The sequence below is a fragment of the Oncorhynchus mykiss genome, chromosome 7 (assembly GCF_013265735.2).
Source record: "Oncorhynchus mykiss isolate Arlee chromosome 7, USDA_OmykA_1.1, whole genome shotgun sequence".
NCBI lineage: Eukaryota > Metazoa > Chordata > Actinopteri > Salmoniformes > Salmonidae > Oncorhynchus > Oncorhynchus mykiss.
This window is the reverse complement of record NC_048571.1, coordinates 24,571,260-24,588,807: the sequence shown is the minus strand read 5'-3', so window position 1 is coordinate 24,588,807 and position 17,548 is coordinate 24,571,260. Positions and strand designations below refer to the sequence as shown.

The window sequence follows — 17,548 nt, the reverse complement described above, 5'->3', positions numbered from 1 at the left end:
TTTATGGACTGAATCTTGACTTGAGATCTGTGCTTTTAACTCAGACTCAGGCAATGGGAGATTTGTGTGAAAGCTTGAGTTTAATTAGGATTCAGCCCTACGTGTGCTCTGCATAAGAAGATACAGTGGATATTTATGTATCTGATCTCTCCTCTCTCTCTGTATTCTCTCACTCCCCTTCTCTTCCTCTCCCTCTTCTCTCCATCCTCTCCCTCTCCCCTTCAGGAGGGAATGGTCCCACCACAGCACCCCCTTCCAGTAGTGCTTCCAGTCTTCCGTCTGGCAGCCCCTACGCCCTGCCCCCTGAGCCCACGATATCTCAGAACCCGCTGTCCATCATGATGTCACGCATGTCCAAGTTCGCCATGCCCACTTCCACGCCCCTCTACCACGACGCCATCAAAACGGTGGCGAGCTCGGACGACGACTCGCCACCGGCCCGCTCGCCGAACCTGCCACCCATGAACATGTCTGGTAAGAACTCCAACATGCGGTTGGTTATATTTAGCATACAAAACACACACAGCTGCACCAGAGAGGTAGCTGTTTAGACCAGGCCATTTTCCGTTAACGCATCACAAATCATAAATACCTATACATATCTGTATCCAAATTTGCACCTTTCCAATTTTCTTCTACACATACCCCTGGAGCCTAGAACATTCACTATACGAAGGTGTAAGTGTATGCTTATAATTTCTCATGGGCAGGTGGGACGGTAGCTTCCCACCTGGCCCACATCCGGTGAAATTGCAGGGCAAGAAATTTAAACTACAGTATTATAAATATTTAACTTTCATAGACTCACAAGTGTAATAGATCAAAATAAAGCTTCACTTCTTGTTAATCCAGCCGCTGTGTCAGATTTCAAAAAGGCAAACCATGCGATTATCTGAGGACAGCGCCCCACATACAAACACATGAAAACATATTTCAACCAGGCAGGTGCGACACGAAAGTCAGAAATAGCGATATAAAAAATGGCCTTACCTTTGATCTTCTTCTGTTGGCACTCCAAAAGGTCCCAGTTACATCACAAATGGTCCATAAAAACTGTCATCAGTCAATAATCCACCAAATTTCCCTCCATCAAAATGCACACAAAATAATTCCCAAACATTACTAAGAAACTTTTCCAAACAAGTCAAACAACGTTTGTAATCAAACATTAGGTACCCTAAACGATCAAATTTAAGACGGAGAATTCTTAGTCTTTACCGGAGAAAAAAACAAAGAACGCGCTCTCATCCTTGGTGTTTCGCCTGCCATGTCAGTTCTGTTATACTCACAGATATAATTTTAACAGTTTTAAAAACTTTTGTGTTTTCTATCCAAATCTACCAATTATCCTAGCTTCTGGGCCTGAGTAACAGGCAGTTTGGGCACGCTTTTCATCCGGACGTCAAAATACTGCCCCCTACCCAAGAGAGGTTAAGCATTTAATGTTTTTGCTCTTTGTTTTATGGTTTGAATCTAGTGATCTCACCCTGCCTTGTCTCTCTGCTGCCTCCTATAGGTATGGGAATGAACCACCACCCGGGCCACAACCGCATGATGGCTCCCACGTCACAAGGCCCCATGCCTGCTCTCAGCCCCATGGGCATGAACACCATGGGCTCCCAGCCCCTCTCCCACGGAATGCCTAACCAGATGCCCTCGCCCAACCCGATGGGGGGACCACACCAGGGGCCCATGGGGCCGGGCATGATGGGGCCTCACGGCATGATGATGCCTGGCGGGCAGGACCCAGGGATGGGCAACCCTCAGATGATACCTCAGGGCCGTATGGGCTTCTCCCACCGAGGCCAGGGATTCCCCCCTGGCCACTCTCCTCCTCAGCAGGTCCCCTTCCCCCACAACGGCCCCGGGCCCCAGGGTGGTTTCCCTCACGGCATGGGCTTCCAGGTGGAGGGGGGCCCCATGGGCCGAATGGGCAACATGGGCCCCGGTGGGGATCCGGGTGGCTTGTGTAAACCCAACACCCCTGGAGGAGGCCAGGACTTCAACATGTTCAACAATGATAACGACCTCCACGAGGTCATGCGAACAGGAGCCACCGGAATGCCAGAGTTTGACCTCTCCCGGATTATCCCATCGGAAAAGCCCAGCCAGACTCTGTCCTACTTCCCCCGCGGAGGCGATGGCCCGGGGGTGAAACCTCCTCACCAATCTGGCCCCCAGGGCTTCCCTCCCCATATGCAGGGAATGATGGTGGAGGGGAACCCCAGGATGGGGATGCCCATGCAGGGGATGGGGGGTCCGTCGGGCCCTGGCCACATGGGGGGGCCCCAAGACATGCCAATGGGGAACCCTGGCCACAATCCCATGAGGCAGCCACACCCGGGCCACCCCGGCTTCATTCCCCAGGGCATGATGGGACCCCAGCACCGGATGCTGTCGCCGGGGCAGCAGCCGGGCATGATGGGAGGACCTGGGCAGGGGATGATGCAGGTTAAAGAGAGGGGGGGGCCCATGTACAATCACCCGGGCCCCGTGGGCTCGCCCAACATGATGATGTCACTCCACGGCATGGGTGGCCCCCAGCAGACTATGATGATGCCGCCTCAGATGAGGCCTCGCGGCATGGCAGGGGACATGAGCATGGGCTTCAACCCTGGTCCCGGAAACCCCGGGAACCTCATGTTCTGAGCTGCTACAGCCAAGTAGAAACTAAAGACCTTACTCGGAACCTAGGAGTCTAGAACCTGCGTAAACAAAGGAATACAAATGAGACTTGTGCTCTCTTAGGCGTTTGTTGTGTGGACTGGGGACACATACATTCATTCTGGCACATACTCACACATCCCGAGACACTTTTGGGCTGTTTTAGCAGTCTGTCGGGTGTGGTGGTGCAACTGCAGCGTGTTCCACTGAGGGGAAGGCGGATGTACACCATTTCAGAGGGGACTGATCTTTCTCTGTTTGGGGAAACGCAGAATGTACGGCACGAGTCTCAGCTCCGGTGTTCAACGGGCGGATAGGAAATGGGCCCCTTCATTAAAAACTCGAGGGATGACCCGGGACCAGAGGTCCGTAGTTGTACTGTTGTTATAAGAACAGCTAAACTACAAAATGTAAAGAACAATGAAGCATTAAAAACACAATGAACTGAATGAACAGACAAAAAGGTCACCGTTTTTTTTTGTCTTTTGTTTTTTTTGTTTTTTTTTGGCTGTATGTTTACATCTCATCTCATCACGACCCTCCACAGATTCAATGCTCTTTGTATTTGCGTACTGTAATTGTGTTGTTAAAGGGATTTTACTAGTGACTTCTAGTTTGTTTTCCCATCTTCTTTTGTAAAGGAGGGTGGGGGTGTGGAGAGGGGGGTGGGGGTAGGGTAGCCAAATGCCGCTGCAACTCCCACTCTGAAATGCTGTTTACCATGTAGGGGGGGGGGGGGGGGGGGGGGTCAAAGTATTTTAAAAACTGCATCTTCCTTTGTTACTCTACATGATATGCCAAACGATGACCTCATACAGATGATAGTATTATTAAAAGAAAGCACAAACATGATTTAACTGTAAAGAAAGCGTTTTCTTTTCTCCCGTTTTTTGTATAAAAAAACACTTGGTAGGAGGGGTGATTCTCTGGCATACGCAGTGAGGTGCTGATGAGGCCTGGTTTAGAATTGGATATGGGTTTGGGTGATGTCTGTCACACCTCAAACCCCTCTCAGCCCTGACGGACAAACGGACACGGCAGTAAGCAAAGCCTCTGCTCTCACCCTTCTAGGCTAGGAGTACAGAGAGGAGAGAGAAGAAGAAGCAGCCTTAACCATGTCTGGATTACTTGGAGGGGTGACCATGAAATTTTGCAGAATTTTCTTTTAAAAACAAAAATGTCATGCAAAAAAAACAACAGAAAATGAGGTCATGGGTTGTATCTGTGTCCCTGCCTCTCCTGTGTTAACACATTTGTCATGCGACTCCATTGAATTTGGTACAGGGCTGTGGTGTTGGAAGACAAATAAAATCTATTGTTTGGTATACAAGTGGCCTGTTGTGTCGTATACTGTTTTCCCCCTGGCACACCAGTCAATCACACCTTTTGGAGTCGTCATCGACGTATGATTAATGTCATTTTCCATCAACTATACGGAAAAATCCTTTGTGTCGATTGCAATGGACCTCACAACTGTATGGAGCAATGTGGCCACCTAGTGGAGAAACCCTGGTCAGTGGTGCTTACATCCTGTTCTTAGAGTTCCAGGGCCCAATGCCAACAACTCTCCTGTTGTGGTACTCCACTCCAGTGGTTCTCTAACTTTTTGGGTTACTGTACCCCCAAGCACATTTTGTTCCCTGAAGTACCCCCCCCGTGTCCATTTCACTAGTAAGCCTATGGTCTTTTGAGTCTCTTCGAGTATTCCCTGTGGATAGGCGAAGCACCCCCAGGGTTACCTGGTTGAACTACTGCTCAATAGAGCCTAGTGCATTGTTAAACCCTTTTTGTTTTTGAAGATTGGAACTTTCAGCAATATCCGACAGACTGGTGTTGGCAACTGATTTTACTCCCGTGTTGAAATAATGCTTCAAGTGTATCAGGCCAAAATGATAACTATACAATCGGGGCCCGTATTCCTCAGTGTCGGAGTACTGAGCTAGGATCAGGTCCCCCCTCTTATAACTTAAGGTTAAACTGATCCTAGATCGGCACTGCTACTCTGAGATACGTTGTGAATTCAAGCACAGGTATTGAGACTATTTCCATTGAATGTCCATACATGCACATTGTATGTAAGTTAACGAACCCCCAGGGAATTCTCTTTGGCTCCCATCCAGACCATGCCCTGGGAAACGTTGGGAATAGTTCCCTAGCCTATTCTCAAAACTTATAAACGCTGGGAATCAGTTCTCAAGGTTTCCTCTGGCTCCGAATGTCCACCAAGGCACTATAATTACCCAGCATTCCAGAGAACAGCCTGGTCCTCAGCCTGGCCAAGGGGGCTTTGCCCTCGACTAATTTTAGAGCGGGTAAGTGTGTCCTGCAGCTGTGAAGGCCGGCATTCATGCCTCTGGTTTATACACACAGATTAAATATGGCTATAACGAGGGGTTATAAAAGCATGGAAACTGATACTGAAACTCAACAAATGATTGACCCTGTTGCTCGATAAGAGGCCAGTTAAAGAATATATCTCAGATGAGGTGTGTTCATAGGTTAGAAAATATCAGTCAAATACAGTGCATGGTACATATGGGATGTATATATTGAGTTTGTGCTCGTTTGACATTTTGTCTTAATGCGAAGAGAATCAGTGGTCTTTACCGTACACAGTCAATATACAGTACAATGAACGTTGTCAACAGTGTGCAAAATAGAATCGCTCTACTTGAAACATGAGTAGATAAAACAGCTTGCAAATTCCTATCATGTGTCACGGGTAAATGTGTTTTTAACGGCAGACAATATATACTTTTATACACAAAATTAACATGAAAACATTTGTAAAACTAAAGATACATAGATTTTCACATTGCCTTTTGCTAAAGTGCAAAGTTGACAAAAATGTGATCGCAATGACACCACCCCAATACAATATAATTCACATTAAACGAAGACGTGTTAAATTAGCTAGACATTTTTTTGTTAATTCGTATTTAGATTTAGTTAAACATTTCAAAACGTAAATCTGAGATTTTTTAAAAAGACACACAGATATATATATATATATATATAATCAGTTCTTCTGTTTGCTAATTCTGAAAGGGAATGCCTTTCCAAAAATGAGAATTCCTTTCTGGCTTACTAAAACGGTCATTCCTTGACAATAGACAGGCACTCGTTAGGCAAGATTCGCGGTCAAGGTCTCTGCCCGGTTTTCTGATAGCAATGGAATTTAGGCTTATGAGTGTTTTAATGATGCATCTGTCCTACAACGACCGAAGGAAGATGTAACATGCGTCTGCCAAAACACCACACAGAGAGAACGGTCGCAAAGTGCGTCGTTGGAGCATTGATACTGATAGGCTCTAAAGAAAAAGAGCGCTGGTCTCGGATCAGCTTTCTCCATTCAAATATTTCCTTAACATTATAATTATTTCACAATACTGACAACGGATCAGCTCCCATTGAGGCAGTTTTTATGAATAATGCTTACCCAATGAAAATGCACCAAATCACCGATTTGGCACATCATTGCGCACACATCAGGGAATATGTTGAGACAAATACTGACAGTAGCAAAATCAGGGGTGCAACTTTCACTGTGGACGGGGGACATGTCCCCCACACATTCTGAAGTTGCATTTTTGGAGTGTTTATCTGACTGGATAAACATATATATATATTTATGTCCTCCCCACTTCTAAAACCAAATTTGTGCCCCTGAACAAAATAGAACTCAATTGATTGAACATGAAATGTATTTCAATATGATTGAAATAGGCCTACAGACTACTGTTTATATTTTAATGCAGTCATGTCGGGTTTTCATTTAAAGCATATTTGCATTTGTCGCTTGTTTGTATCAATTGCAAACACATTGGCACCTTTGTATTTCGAGTCGACTTTGTTCTGAAGTTATCGGCGTCACAGAGACATATAAACCATGTGATTCCATGTTTAGCAGAGATTTATGTGTATAAAGTGACGAGGGAGGGCGGAAAAAGCATCCGACGCGCTTCGCTGTTCTAGGAGTTGTCCGAGGCCGTCGTTAGGTTACGAGCGTTTCTCAATTGCAAAGTAGATAACGATGGTTTCGGGAAACAGCTCTGAGATATAATGATGCTCCAACAAATGTTCTAACAATGAATTTAGCCTTAAGATGGTTTTGGGAAACGGGGCACCAGGTCAGTCAGGGTATCTGAACTATGCACTATGAACTAAGTCCTCCCCACACCCTGGGAAGCTTGGGACGTCTGCTTTAACCGATGATGGCTCCACATAAATAAAGCCCTTATCAGAATAGGTTGTAGTTTTGTCTGTCTCTCTTTAACCATACAAAGTACACCATTTTTTTTTTTTAATCCCATGGGTCATTCCTGTAGGTCCTATTGGATCTCTGGTGGGAAGTGATGACAACATCAGGATTCACATGGTGTGTTTGTGTTTGTGTATGCCAACGAAAGTGTCTGCGTGCCTCTGTAAATATAAAGTGTGTGTGTGTGTATGTGTTTGTGTGCATGCATGAGAGAGAGCAAGCTTACACACGCAGAGCGTTCGTCTAAGCGTAAGTTTGTGGGTCATTGACAGGCAGCCGTCCTTCACATATCTCTCTCTCTCTCTCTCTCTCTGAGTGACAGACTGGCTGTCATCTGTCCCACTTAGCTGTCCCCAGCAGCCAGTCAGTGTCACAAAGCTGATAGTGTGGCAGTGACCCACTCATTCTCAGGTCTGGCACAAGGCCCCCCTGTCTCTCAGGGAGAGACTCCGCGACCGCAGTCAGAGTCAATGTCTCTGTCTCAAATGGCACCGTATTCCCCTATATAGTGCACTACTTTTGACCAAAGCTATATGTACCCTGGTTTAAAGTAGTGCGCTACACAGGCAATAGGGAGCCATTTAGGATGCAGTCAGACCGAGGTCTCAGACAGTCACATTAGTGGATTAGTCCTGAGGGCTAAATATGAAGGCACTAACCCCTCTACAGCTGTTTGATTAGTTCGAGTATTCCGTTTCATGACTTGTGATACTTTGTGACTTCGTTGACTTGTGCCATGCAGTGTTCCAATTAGTCCCCCACAACAGATGAGTAATAGTCATCCCAGTCTTGAGTGTGTGTGTGTGTGTTTGAAACGATCCAGGGACAGTGTGTGTGTTGGGAATTGGAGCTATACAGCCAAGTCATCGGGTCGCACACGGCTACTGGAGCCGCTGGTCTTGCTCAGACGCCTCTTGTCCTTCAGGAAACCATTTTGGAAGCCATTTTGGAGCAGCGAAGAGGGCGGGGTGCAGGCATTGGGCGTGTCGGCGTGCCCCTCATAGGTCACGTGCAGGAAGTCTTCCGTTTCAAGGTCATTGTGGACAACACGGTGGCGCTCAGTGGCCATGTTGACTGAGTTCTGCTGGTGGGCCAGCCGGTTGTTGAAAGGGGGGCAGCTAGGATGGGGGTGGGATTGGGAATGCATGGGGTGTGTGTGAGGGGAAGAGCTAACACACTGGCTGAAGTCTGGGGGTGGGGTGCAGGGCATGGATGGACGGGGTGGGCTGTCAGGTTCAGCGGTGATGACCGTAGCGCTTGAAGGCGTGCGTCCTTGTAGCAGCTGTTGCTGCTGCTGTTGCTGCTGTTGTCGTTTCCTCCTCAGAAACCTCTGACACTGCTTAAAGGCCAGGTGGTAGAGCTCCACGGCGCTGAGAAACAACGACACGCCCGACACGGCCAGCATGAACACGATGAACACATTCTTCTCCGTGGGCCGCGAGACGTAACAGTTAACCGGGTGTGGACAGGGCCGGCTGTTGCACACGTACAGGGCATTGAGGAAGACCCCGTAGAGGATGTACTGCACCACGATGAAGACCACCTCCATTAGCGTCCGGATCAGGATGCTCAACACGTAAGTCTGCAGCAGCGCCCCGCGCAGACGCACCCGGCCCATGCCGCTGCCCTCCTTCCCGCACTCTCCCCCCTTCTCTTCCCCGTGCTCCAGATAATGCTTCTCCTCTCCGCCTTCCCCTCCACCTTCCTCCCCGTCACCTCCCCCCTGGTCCTCCTGCTCCTTGCGCCGGCGTTTCTCCTCCATGCGCACCGTGTGCATGGCGTGGCCCATGTAGATGAGCGACGGCGTGGACACGAAGACAATCTGCAGCACCCAGTAGCGGATGTGGGCGATGGGGAAGGCCGTGTCGTAACAAACGTTCTCGCAGCCGGGCTGCTCCGTGTCGCAGGTGAAGTCCTCCTGCTCGTCGCCCCACGACGACTCGGCGGCCGTGCCCAAGACCAGAATACGGAAGATGAAGAGGATGGTGAGCCACACCTTGCCCACAGACGTGGAGTGCTCCTGCACCTCTTCCAAGAAGTTGCCCAGGAGACTCCAGTCGGCCATCACCCGTCACACACCACACTTCTGGAACGGCCTGGGAGAGAGTAGAGCAGTCAGGGAACAGTCACCATCTAGCCTGGTCCCAGATCTGTTTGCGTTGTCATTCCAATGCCAATGGTCACTGGGATGCCATTGAGGGTAGGAGTTGGCAAGACATTACAAACAGATCTGGGACCGCGTTAACTACGATCTACTGCGCTTATAGATAAATGAATGACGTTTCTGCATTGAATGAAAGTGCACTTAATTCACTTGTGTCATGCAGTGTTGACTTGTGTTATTATTTGACTGGTTTCCAAGTTTCTCTCCATTACACCAAAGTATTCTGTGCTGTGTTGAGTTGCTCTGCTCTGTACAGTACCTTACTGTACTGTACCGAGTAATGCTGTACTGTACCGTACTGAGCAATGCTGTGCTGTATTGTACCAGGCGATGTATTTGGGGCTGTGGAGTGGGTATATTAATAGACTTTTCTCCCTGCGTGTCCACAGTGGGCTCAGTAGACTGACCTAGTTCGAGCCAAGTATGTTCCCACAGCCCTGCCTGCCTGGCCCAGCAATCTGGGAAATCGGATGTCAGTTTTAAGGAAGTCTAAAGTCAACAGAAACACAGAAATAAACATGTCACGGGGCTTATCTTTGCATTACTTAGCCTGGGAAAGAGTGAGACATACTGATTTACATTTCCTTTGGCCAGAGATTGGTGGTGCATGTTTCTTGACACATTAAAAACAAACAAGGTATAATAAGGAAGTGGTGACTGGTAAGATGTAAAACATGTATAAAGAGCTAAGAGCGAATAAATCAATGCACTTTGTTTCTGTTGATAGAAATGAATCAGTCTCAGAACTGAGTCAAGACATTTCCAAAGAACCCGTTCCCTCAAAAGCAATTTCCAATAACAGACGTCATATGGTCACATGACAATATACAGTAAAGAACTATATTATTTCTAGTCTAGGAAAGTCTTGGTGGTTGTTTAGGTCTAACTTATGAACACCGGAGCTTTACCATTTCATCACCCCATGAACTCTACTCTCAGCTCTTCTCTCTGCGCATATACATCTGCACTAGAACTAGCAGCGTTACCTGCCCCGGTACCAAAGCCCTGGCCCTTGCAGAGCAAAGGAAACAGCTACTTCTATGTTGAACACTACTAGCACACACAGCTCACTAGCTGGCGATTCCACATCGCCTCCGTGAGCACAGACAGTACAGTAGTGTGTACTCCAGACTCCCCCACTCACACTCAAACAAAGGATAAACTAAGTAGGGTCTATTGAACAACGTTTCATAGTACTTCGTTTCATACAGTAGGCACACAGTGAAAACCTTTATGTAAAAAGACAGCTATGCAAGCTTGATGTTTGACAAACTATGCAGTATGATAATTACCGTTGTACAGACTAAGTGGTTCAAGTTAAGGTTGTGTTCACTCCTAAGAAGTTGTGTTCAGTCTTACCAGCAGAGACATTGAACCTTCCTTCGACTAAAATCCATCTGGCACTGAAGGTTGTATTTACTCCAGACTGTGTAGACCCTCAGTCTTTCTCTCTAGACGAGACGGTGTGTTACTGTAACGTTGTAGCATTTCCCCCCTCTTTCTCCCTCACTTCTCCTGAAGGGCAGGACCAATGGAAAGTATGGAGTTGCAGCATCAGTGCTCTTTAAGCTCAAGTGAGGGTGTTGATTAGACAGTGTGTGTGTGTGTGTGTGTGTGTGTGTGTGTGTGTGTGTGTGTGTGTGTGTGTGTGTGTGTGTGTGTGTGTGTGTGTGTGTGTGTGTGCGTGTGTGTGCATGCGTGCGTGCATGCATATGTGTGTGTGTGTGTCTGAGGAAGAGGGTAAGTGGGGCAATAGGGTTTCCCTTCTTCATCTACAGCGGACCAGTAGCTTGTGTGTGAGGACGATTTAAGCTCTAGTGGCCACATGACAGTGACCTCAGGCAAGTTATGGGAACTATGGCTGAGTGGAAAGTCGTTTTTTTTGTTGTAAGACATAATAGAAATAATACTGGCCCATATTGGTGTATAGAAACGGTTATTCAAACACGGCAAAATAACCTGGAATGGTTTTTTACTGCCGGTGCACATTTTGACAACAGTCATTGAGACCGACTCACTTCCCATAGAAACGCCCCTCCCTTTGCATTTCTGTCTGAGGGGTCTTGGTCGCCATCCTGTCTCCCCCCTAGGCAGTCGAGGAAGCAATGTCAAACAATATGATTTCCTACTGCCACGGCACTTAAAAGGAAATCGCCCGTACTCAAGAAAACCAGTCTCTCTGCGCTTTGAGAAAAAAACTCTTCCATCGTTTTTTCTCACACCCAGCAGGCCAAGCAGTCCTGCTGTCAGTGTTAAAAATAAATACCCCAGACCAGCTCATTATGGTTTTCCTCAGTACTCGTTGGCACTTTGCAGGCCCCGTCTTACTTAGATCAGCACCAGGACAATGTACCTGACTGGGGTCTTGGCAGCTGGGGGTACTTTAGGGAGGAAGAAGGTGCTCCCTCTGCCCTTCCGTCCTGCTCCTGCTGTTGTTAACCTCGGAAAGGAGAACAATGATGCTCGCTTTACAGTGCTTGGTGCTTGTCTGAAGTCCATATAAATAGGAAAACTAGAATGGACAAAGCCCGTCAGTCCACGGCAATTTCACACTCATGGCTACACAGAACATTGACTTAAATGGGAATGTCCCTTGTGGTAATTAAGTTTCTGTGCTGGTGACACTGAGGGCAGCTGTTGAACGGAGAGAGAAGGGGGTAAATACCGGGGGTAAATACCTTGAAAACACTCTGGGACACCTGATAGGAGAGGACAGTGTGGTTCTTTCTGTTCTGTGATAAAAGGAAATCATTTTTTCTACGTTTTGTCTCGTGTCTGTGTTAACCAAATAACGACAGTCCCAAAGCTCCTTGACTCCCTTATCATTCTTGTTCTCGCTCTTATGCTCCTTTCTGTTCCTAGGCAGTCATTGTAAATAAGAATGTGTTCTTAACTTGCCTAGTTAAATAAAGGTTAAATATATATATATATATATATATATATATATATATATATATATATTTAACATTATATATTTTTAATTAAATCATTCGCACACCCATGTCGTCTAGATCTACACAATGTGGCTTGATTCCTGTACGCTCCACACCAAACACTATTTCCACATTCCTGGAGGTCAATGCATACATACAGTATGGTCCCTCTAGGTCAGTCACAGCAAGATAGAGGATTTGGACTCATGTTTTCCTAGCAGACTTGACTCTTAGCTCCCTGACTCATTTGAAATAGGGGAGACAGTCCACTGGGGCCTTTGCCTTCCCACACTGCTCATAAAAAAAAGTTATGATTAACATAATCAATCTTCATACAGACCAGTTAGTCACAAATGAAAAATCTTCCCATCAGGGATAGTTCACATTTGAAAGTAGAAAATGAGATGAAACGTCAAAAAGGTGAACTCTCTCTCCAGCAGGGTTTACTAAAGTTTGGTACCTGAATGATAGCCTTCCGTAGAGGTGCTGTAATTGCAGAGTAAAGCAGCCATGACTTTGTTATGTTATGTTGTGGTACACACACACACACACCATTTACTCCCAGTTATTGCCACCTGGGAGCTACAGACTAAAGGGTTTGGACGTTTGGATCATCTTTAGCCTATCCTTATAGTCTATACGCAAATCCACACTTTACTACACTTTTAGAAGTCTGGCCAATGAGGGTAATGGACTCCTCCTGAATCGTTCAGTCCCTTTTACTTATTTACTTTTAAGAGACTACTTGAGACCATTTGTCACGTTCTGACCTTTATTTCCTTTGTTTTGTCGTTATTTAGTATGGTCAGGGAGTGAGTTGGGGTGGGCAGTCTACGTTTGTTTTTCTATGATTTTGGGATTTCTATGTTTCGGCCTAGTATGGTTCTCAATCAGAGGCAGGTGTCATTAGTTGTCTCTGATTGAGAATCATACTTAGGTAGCCTGGGTTTCACTGTTTGTTTGTGGGTGTTTGTTTCCGTGTCTGTGTGTTTCACCACACGGTACCGTTTCGGTTTTGTCATTTCACGTATTCGTTTATTGTTTTTGTATTTCATAGTGTTCAGGGTTTTTGTTATTAAAAACGATATGGGCACTTACCACGCCGCATATTGGTAATTGCCACTAGTCATTCGAAGCTTAATTATTTATCAAGCGACTTATTTAAGTGTCTAAAGTCAACTGCTCCTACGAAAGGTTAATGAGAAAGGTATATGTCGTGTGTGTAAAGGCGTCAGCACCATCTAACTGTGGATGTCTCAGAGTTGACTTCATGTCCTTTCTTTTCAGCTCCAACACCATCCTTTCATGTCACTCGAAGCCCACTGAATACTGTTGGCCACATTTCGCCTCAAGGTCACAGGACAATGTAATATTAAGATATTACATCAGGATAAGGCTCCACCCATTATTATTAACAATAGTCCAAGCTCTGAGAAAGTATGACTTCCCTGTGTTGACTTTCTCCTGCTCTCTATATTGTTTGGCTTGCCGCTCTTTTCCTTCCTTTATGTCATGTTTGTTTTATTTTCGGGCTCGATTTCACGTCACTTATCTTGCATGTGCTCTCTGGTTTATCATCCGAATCTGCTCGGTGCTGCTAGCATGATCACCAGCAGCACAAACGAGAAGTCTAAGGGACAAGGAGGTTTTTTGTCTTTGGAGGCAACGCCAGAGCAGTTGACTATAAACTGCTTTTATATGTTTAGGCTGCAATCCCTTGGTCTGAAAGAGTCAACTTTAGATCTCAAATTCATCTGGCAGGTCGGGTAATATTTCAGTACTAACAAAACGAGGCTTAATCGTTCAACGTCACAGCAGATGCTGCAGATCTATGCTGGCTTAGAAACTGCTAATGTAAAGTTGTATGCATTGTCCATGGCATGCACAGACACATGCATCCACACATACAGTACATGCACGCACCAGTGGTGTAAAGTACTTAAGTAAAAATACTTTAAAGTACTAATTAAGTACATTTTTTGGGGGTTATCTGTACTTTACTATTTATATTTTTTGACAACTTTTACTTTTACTTCACTACATTCCTAAAGAAAATCATGTATTTTGTGCACTTCACACTCAAAAGCACTTGTTACATTTGGAATGCTTAGCAGGACAGGACAATGGTCCAATTCACACACGTATCAAGAGAACATCCCTGGTCATCCCTTTTTCCTCTGATCTAGCGGACTCACTAAACACAAATACTTCATTTGTAAATTATGTATAAGTGTTTGTGTGTGCCCCTGGCTATATGTATATTTAAAAAACAAGAAAATGGTGCTGTCTGGTTTGCTTAATATAAGGAATAAAAATATTTTGTACTTTTACTTTTGATAATTAAGTATATTTTAGCAATTACATTTACTTTTGATACTTAAGTATATTTAAACTCAATACTTTTAGACTTTTACTCAAGTAGTATTTTACTGAGTGAATTTCACTTTTACTTGAGTAATTTTCTATTAAGGTATCTTTACTTTTACTCAAGTATGACAATTGGGTACTTTTTACTGACTGACTGACTGACTGACTGACTGACACACACACACACACACACACACAGTTACTCTACCTGAGATGCAGCTGCTTAGACCAGGCTGGTTCCTTTTCTGTTAAAAATGAAAATGCAGAAAGGTTTTCTCAGTGCTCAGGTGACAGGGAAGAAAAAGTGAAGGACTCTCAATATTAGGGCTAAGGAATATTGTAGTAGAGCAGTCGTAGTCTCAGTTTCAGTATTAAGGCAAAAAGCTGTCCCTGAGAGGGTGAAATCCAAGTCTTGGTCTCTCTTTCTAGGCTGTGTGTCTCTGTTCAGACAGAAGACTCCTCGTCATGTCTTGTCTTGACACAGAAAGTTGTGTCTGTCAGGGTAAAGCAGAAAACTTAGTCTCTTTCAGTGTCCTGGCTAAAGATGACTGGGTTTGTCCCCCAATGTCGAGTCTCTCTTCTAGAGTCCAAACAGAAAACTGTTTATCTCTCTCCCCTGAGGCAGAAAATTGAGTCTATCACCAGTTGGCTTGATGTGTTGAGGGATCAAATCCACTATTCGTCAATGATCAGCGGAAGAAAACAGAATCTTTCAACTTTAAGAAAACTGAAATGTTTTCATCAACTATAATGACTATTTCCCTCTCTTTCCCTTTTTTCAATCCTTGGCAGAGATCAGGGTAGAGGGACTGGTGATGCAGACTTCGAGGACGGACGGAGTAGATGAGGGCACAGACCTCAGGCTGATGAGCTAGAGCAGCTGTCTGTAATGTAGGAGACTACTAGACAGACCACGGGCAGAAATGCAGCCTTAAGAATGGTGGCAGTGGAAGAAATACCAGACATCACTTGTGGCCTGTCCTTCCTACCATACCCAGCACCCGGCAGCCCTCCAATAGCCTCCTCCCTTCCCCCTCCTCCTCTCCTCCTTTGGCTTCCTCTCTCTCTCAGCCCACAATGCCCTCGGTTTGCCTGCCTGGTAATCTATTCTAGAGAGAGGAATATCTCAGGTCAGGAGGGGAAGTCAGATTGTATTAGAACACAATGGCAATTCTACATTGGCCACTAACTCCCATTTTGTCTCTGCTCCCTAAACCATACATAGACCCACACACACGCACACAGGAGTGCGCGCACACACACACACACACACACACACACACACACACACAAAGAGACTGAGAGAAAGAGAGGGGCACATGCAATCTATTTTCAAGTAACCAAATTACAACTTGATTTTCCATGACTTCCTGGGTTTTACTGATTGCTTTGCAAGGCATGTTTGGAATACCATTACAGCCTTATGGCTATAAGCAAGTACACACTTAGAAAGAAGGTTTCCAAAAGGGTTCTTCAGCTGTCCCCATAGGAGAACCCTTTTTGGTTCCAGGTGGAAGCCTTTTTGGAAAGGGTTTTACATGGAACCCAAAAGGGTTCTCCTATAATGACAGCCAAAGAAACCTTTTGGAACACATTTTTAAATAATCAGAATATAGGCTGCTTCTGGCATTGATATGGACAGCTGCAGTATTCCAACCGTTCAAATTCGACTGATCGCCTACAGCTCTGGCATGATTCAACGACAATTATTCCTTCTACAAAAACAAATGTGCCTTTCACAAAGGACCATGGAGAATTTTCAGGCAAGCACATGGTTGGTCTGAAAATTTCAGGTTCATGGCATCAACTGTCATGTCAGTCATTGTAGACCAATCAGCATGGCCAGAGGAGCTCAATCGTAACCACACAGAGAGCGTGTTTGTCTCCTGTGGGTGCTAGGCCTTTATTTACCCCTTCTTCTCCAACCTCAAATCAGAAAGAACAGCTTTGTGATGTTCAGACTTGTGACAAAACATCTGTCCGAGAGGGTACACATTTAGCCGGTTGTCTTGGTATCATGAGTTTTCCTGCTAGGTGATTGTCTCGTCTGGAGTTAGGTCCTGGCACCAGTGTCCACACAAATCTGGGGGAAGTTACACTACTTTAGACTTTCAATAACAAAGGTGTTGTTTTCCTGCTTAAATGTTGACCATTATGTTAAAGGGAACGTACATTCCAAAATCAAAGTCGGTCCGATGTTTTCAGACATTTCAAAAGTGGTCTTATGTTGAGATAAGTATCTGTCCCAGGCCATCTGTGGAATGGAAAAGATAATCGCCACATAACTTCCAGATTTTAGTATGCACTTATCATTTTCCATTTATTTGGAATTTGAGGCGTATACATGCAGCTGTACCTACACATTCCATGGCATAGGACATAGACTCATCTCTAAACTAGACCACATTTAACGTCTGAAAACATCCAAGTTAGATTTTTGGAGTGAACTGCCCCTTTAATTTGAATGAATAGGCCTATATCAGGAAGCTGTTTACAGCTTCTCAATCTTTACAGGTTTCTAAATCTTTTCATGTCCTAGTTCGGTTGGCCACTCAACACGCTTTGGGTTGGACCAATCACAGCTCTGTCAAGGAGCAGTAGATAATGCAGTGAGTGACCTGTGCCAGCAATAGGGGGATTTTGACCTTTTGGCCCCAGTTGAAGCAAATGGGAAACATCGAGGTTCCTCTTTCTGATGAAGTCGGTTGGCGTCAAAATGTTATGTGATACGCATTAGGTGATAATCATTAGACTACGGTGATAATCCTTTCACTATCTGTCTCTTCCGCTGTTCTCGGTAATTCCCTCCCTCCCTCCCTCTACGGGGGATGGGGTTTGTAACTTTAAGTGGAACGTGTGAGCAGGCCTCTAGCACTTGTCATCAGCACCTCTCTGAATCCCGACACCTCTCATATCGCCTCTCTATATTGCTGGTCATGAGAATGAAGATAAAATGCCTTCCCTTTATTTAGCACTCTCTCACTCCAGCCAGCTTAGTTGAGAGCAATGCCAGGGCAACCACCTGCCTGTGAGCCTGTCAGGAAGAGCCTTGCTTATGTCCCGATGAAAGGGGAAAGGGGAGAGAGAGGACATACTAATGTGGTGAGGATGGGTACACTGACTAGATTCAGCAACCTAATGTAACCGTTCAGAATACTT

General features: G+C 45.5%; 2 protein-coding genes across 9 annotated transcripts in view; one reads left to right on the top strand and one right to left on the bottom strand.

Moving 5' to 3' along the window:
• LOC110527549 (B-cell CLL/lymphoma 9 protein) overlaps positions 1-3,358 on the top strand; it is a 106,159-nt gene extending 102,801 nt beyond the window's left edge. For 4 of the 6 annotated variants that reach the window (XM_036983035.1, XM_036983034.1, XM_036983037.1 and 1 more), the window contains exons 10-11: positions 226-474; positions 1,517-3,357. In XM_036983035.1, the coding sequence (XP_036838930.1) occupies positions 226-474; positions 1,517-2,649 (1,382 nt within the window). In that variant the 3' untranslated portion in view covers positions 2,650-3,357. Of the gene's footprint in view, positions 1-225; positions 475-1,516 lie in introns of all 6 variants that reach the window. The other 2 variants (XM_036983040.1, XM_036983039.1) reach the window with 1 other exon arrangement.
• Positions 3,359-5,193: 1,835 nt separating this feature from the next.
• Positions 5,194-15,402, bottom strand: gja5b (gap junction protein, alpha 5b). 3 transcript variants are annotated; one of them, XM_021608899.2, is made up of 3 exons: positions 10,449-10,717; positions 9,497-9,578; positions 5,194-9,021 (listed from the first exon to the last, which is right to left on the bottom strand). In XM_021608899.2, the coding sequence occupies exon 3, from the start codon at positions 8,988-8,990 to the stop codon at positions 7,776-7,778; it is 1,215 nt and encodes a 404-aa protein (XP_021464574.2). In that variant the 5' UTR covers positions 8,991-9,021; positions 9,497-9,578; positions 10,449-10,717; the 3' UTR covers positions 5,194-7,775. The 3 variants fall into 3 exon arrangements, with proteins under 3 accessions (XP_021464574.2, XP_021464572.2, XP_021464573.2); XM_021608897.2 differs by lacking the exons at positions 9,497-9,578; positions 10,449-10,717 and adding an exon at positions 14,598-15,402; XM_021608898.2 differs by lacking the exon at positions 9,497-9,578 and having other exon boundaries at positions 10,449-10,714.
• Positions 15,403-17,548: the final 2,146 nt, after the last annotated feature.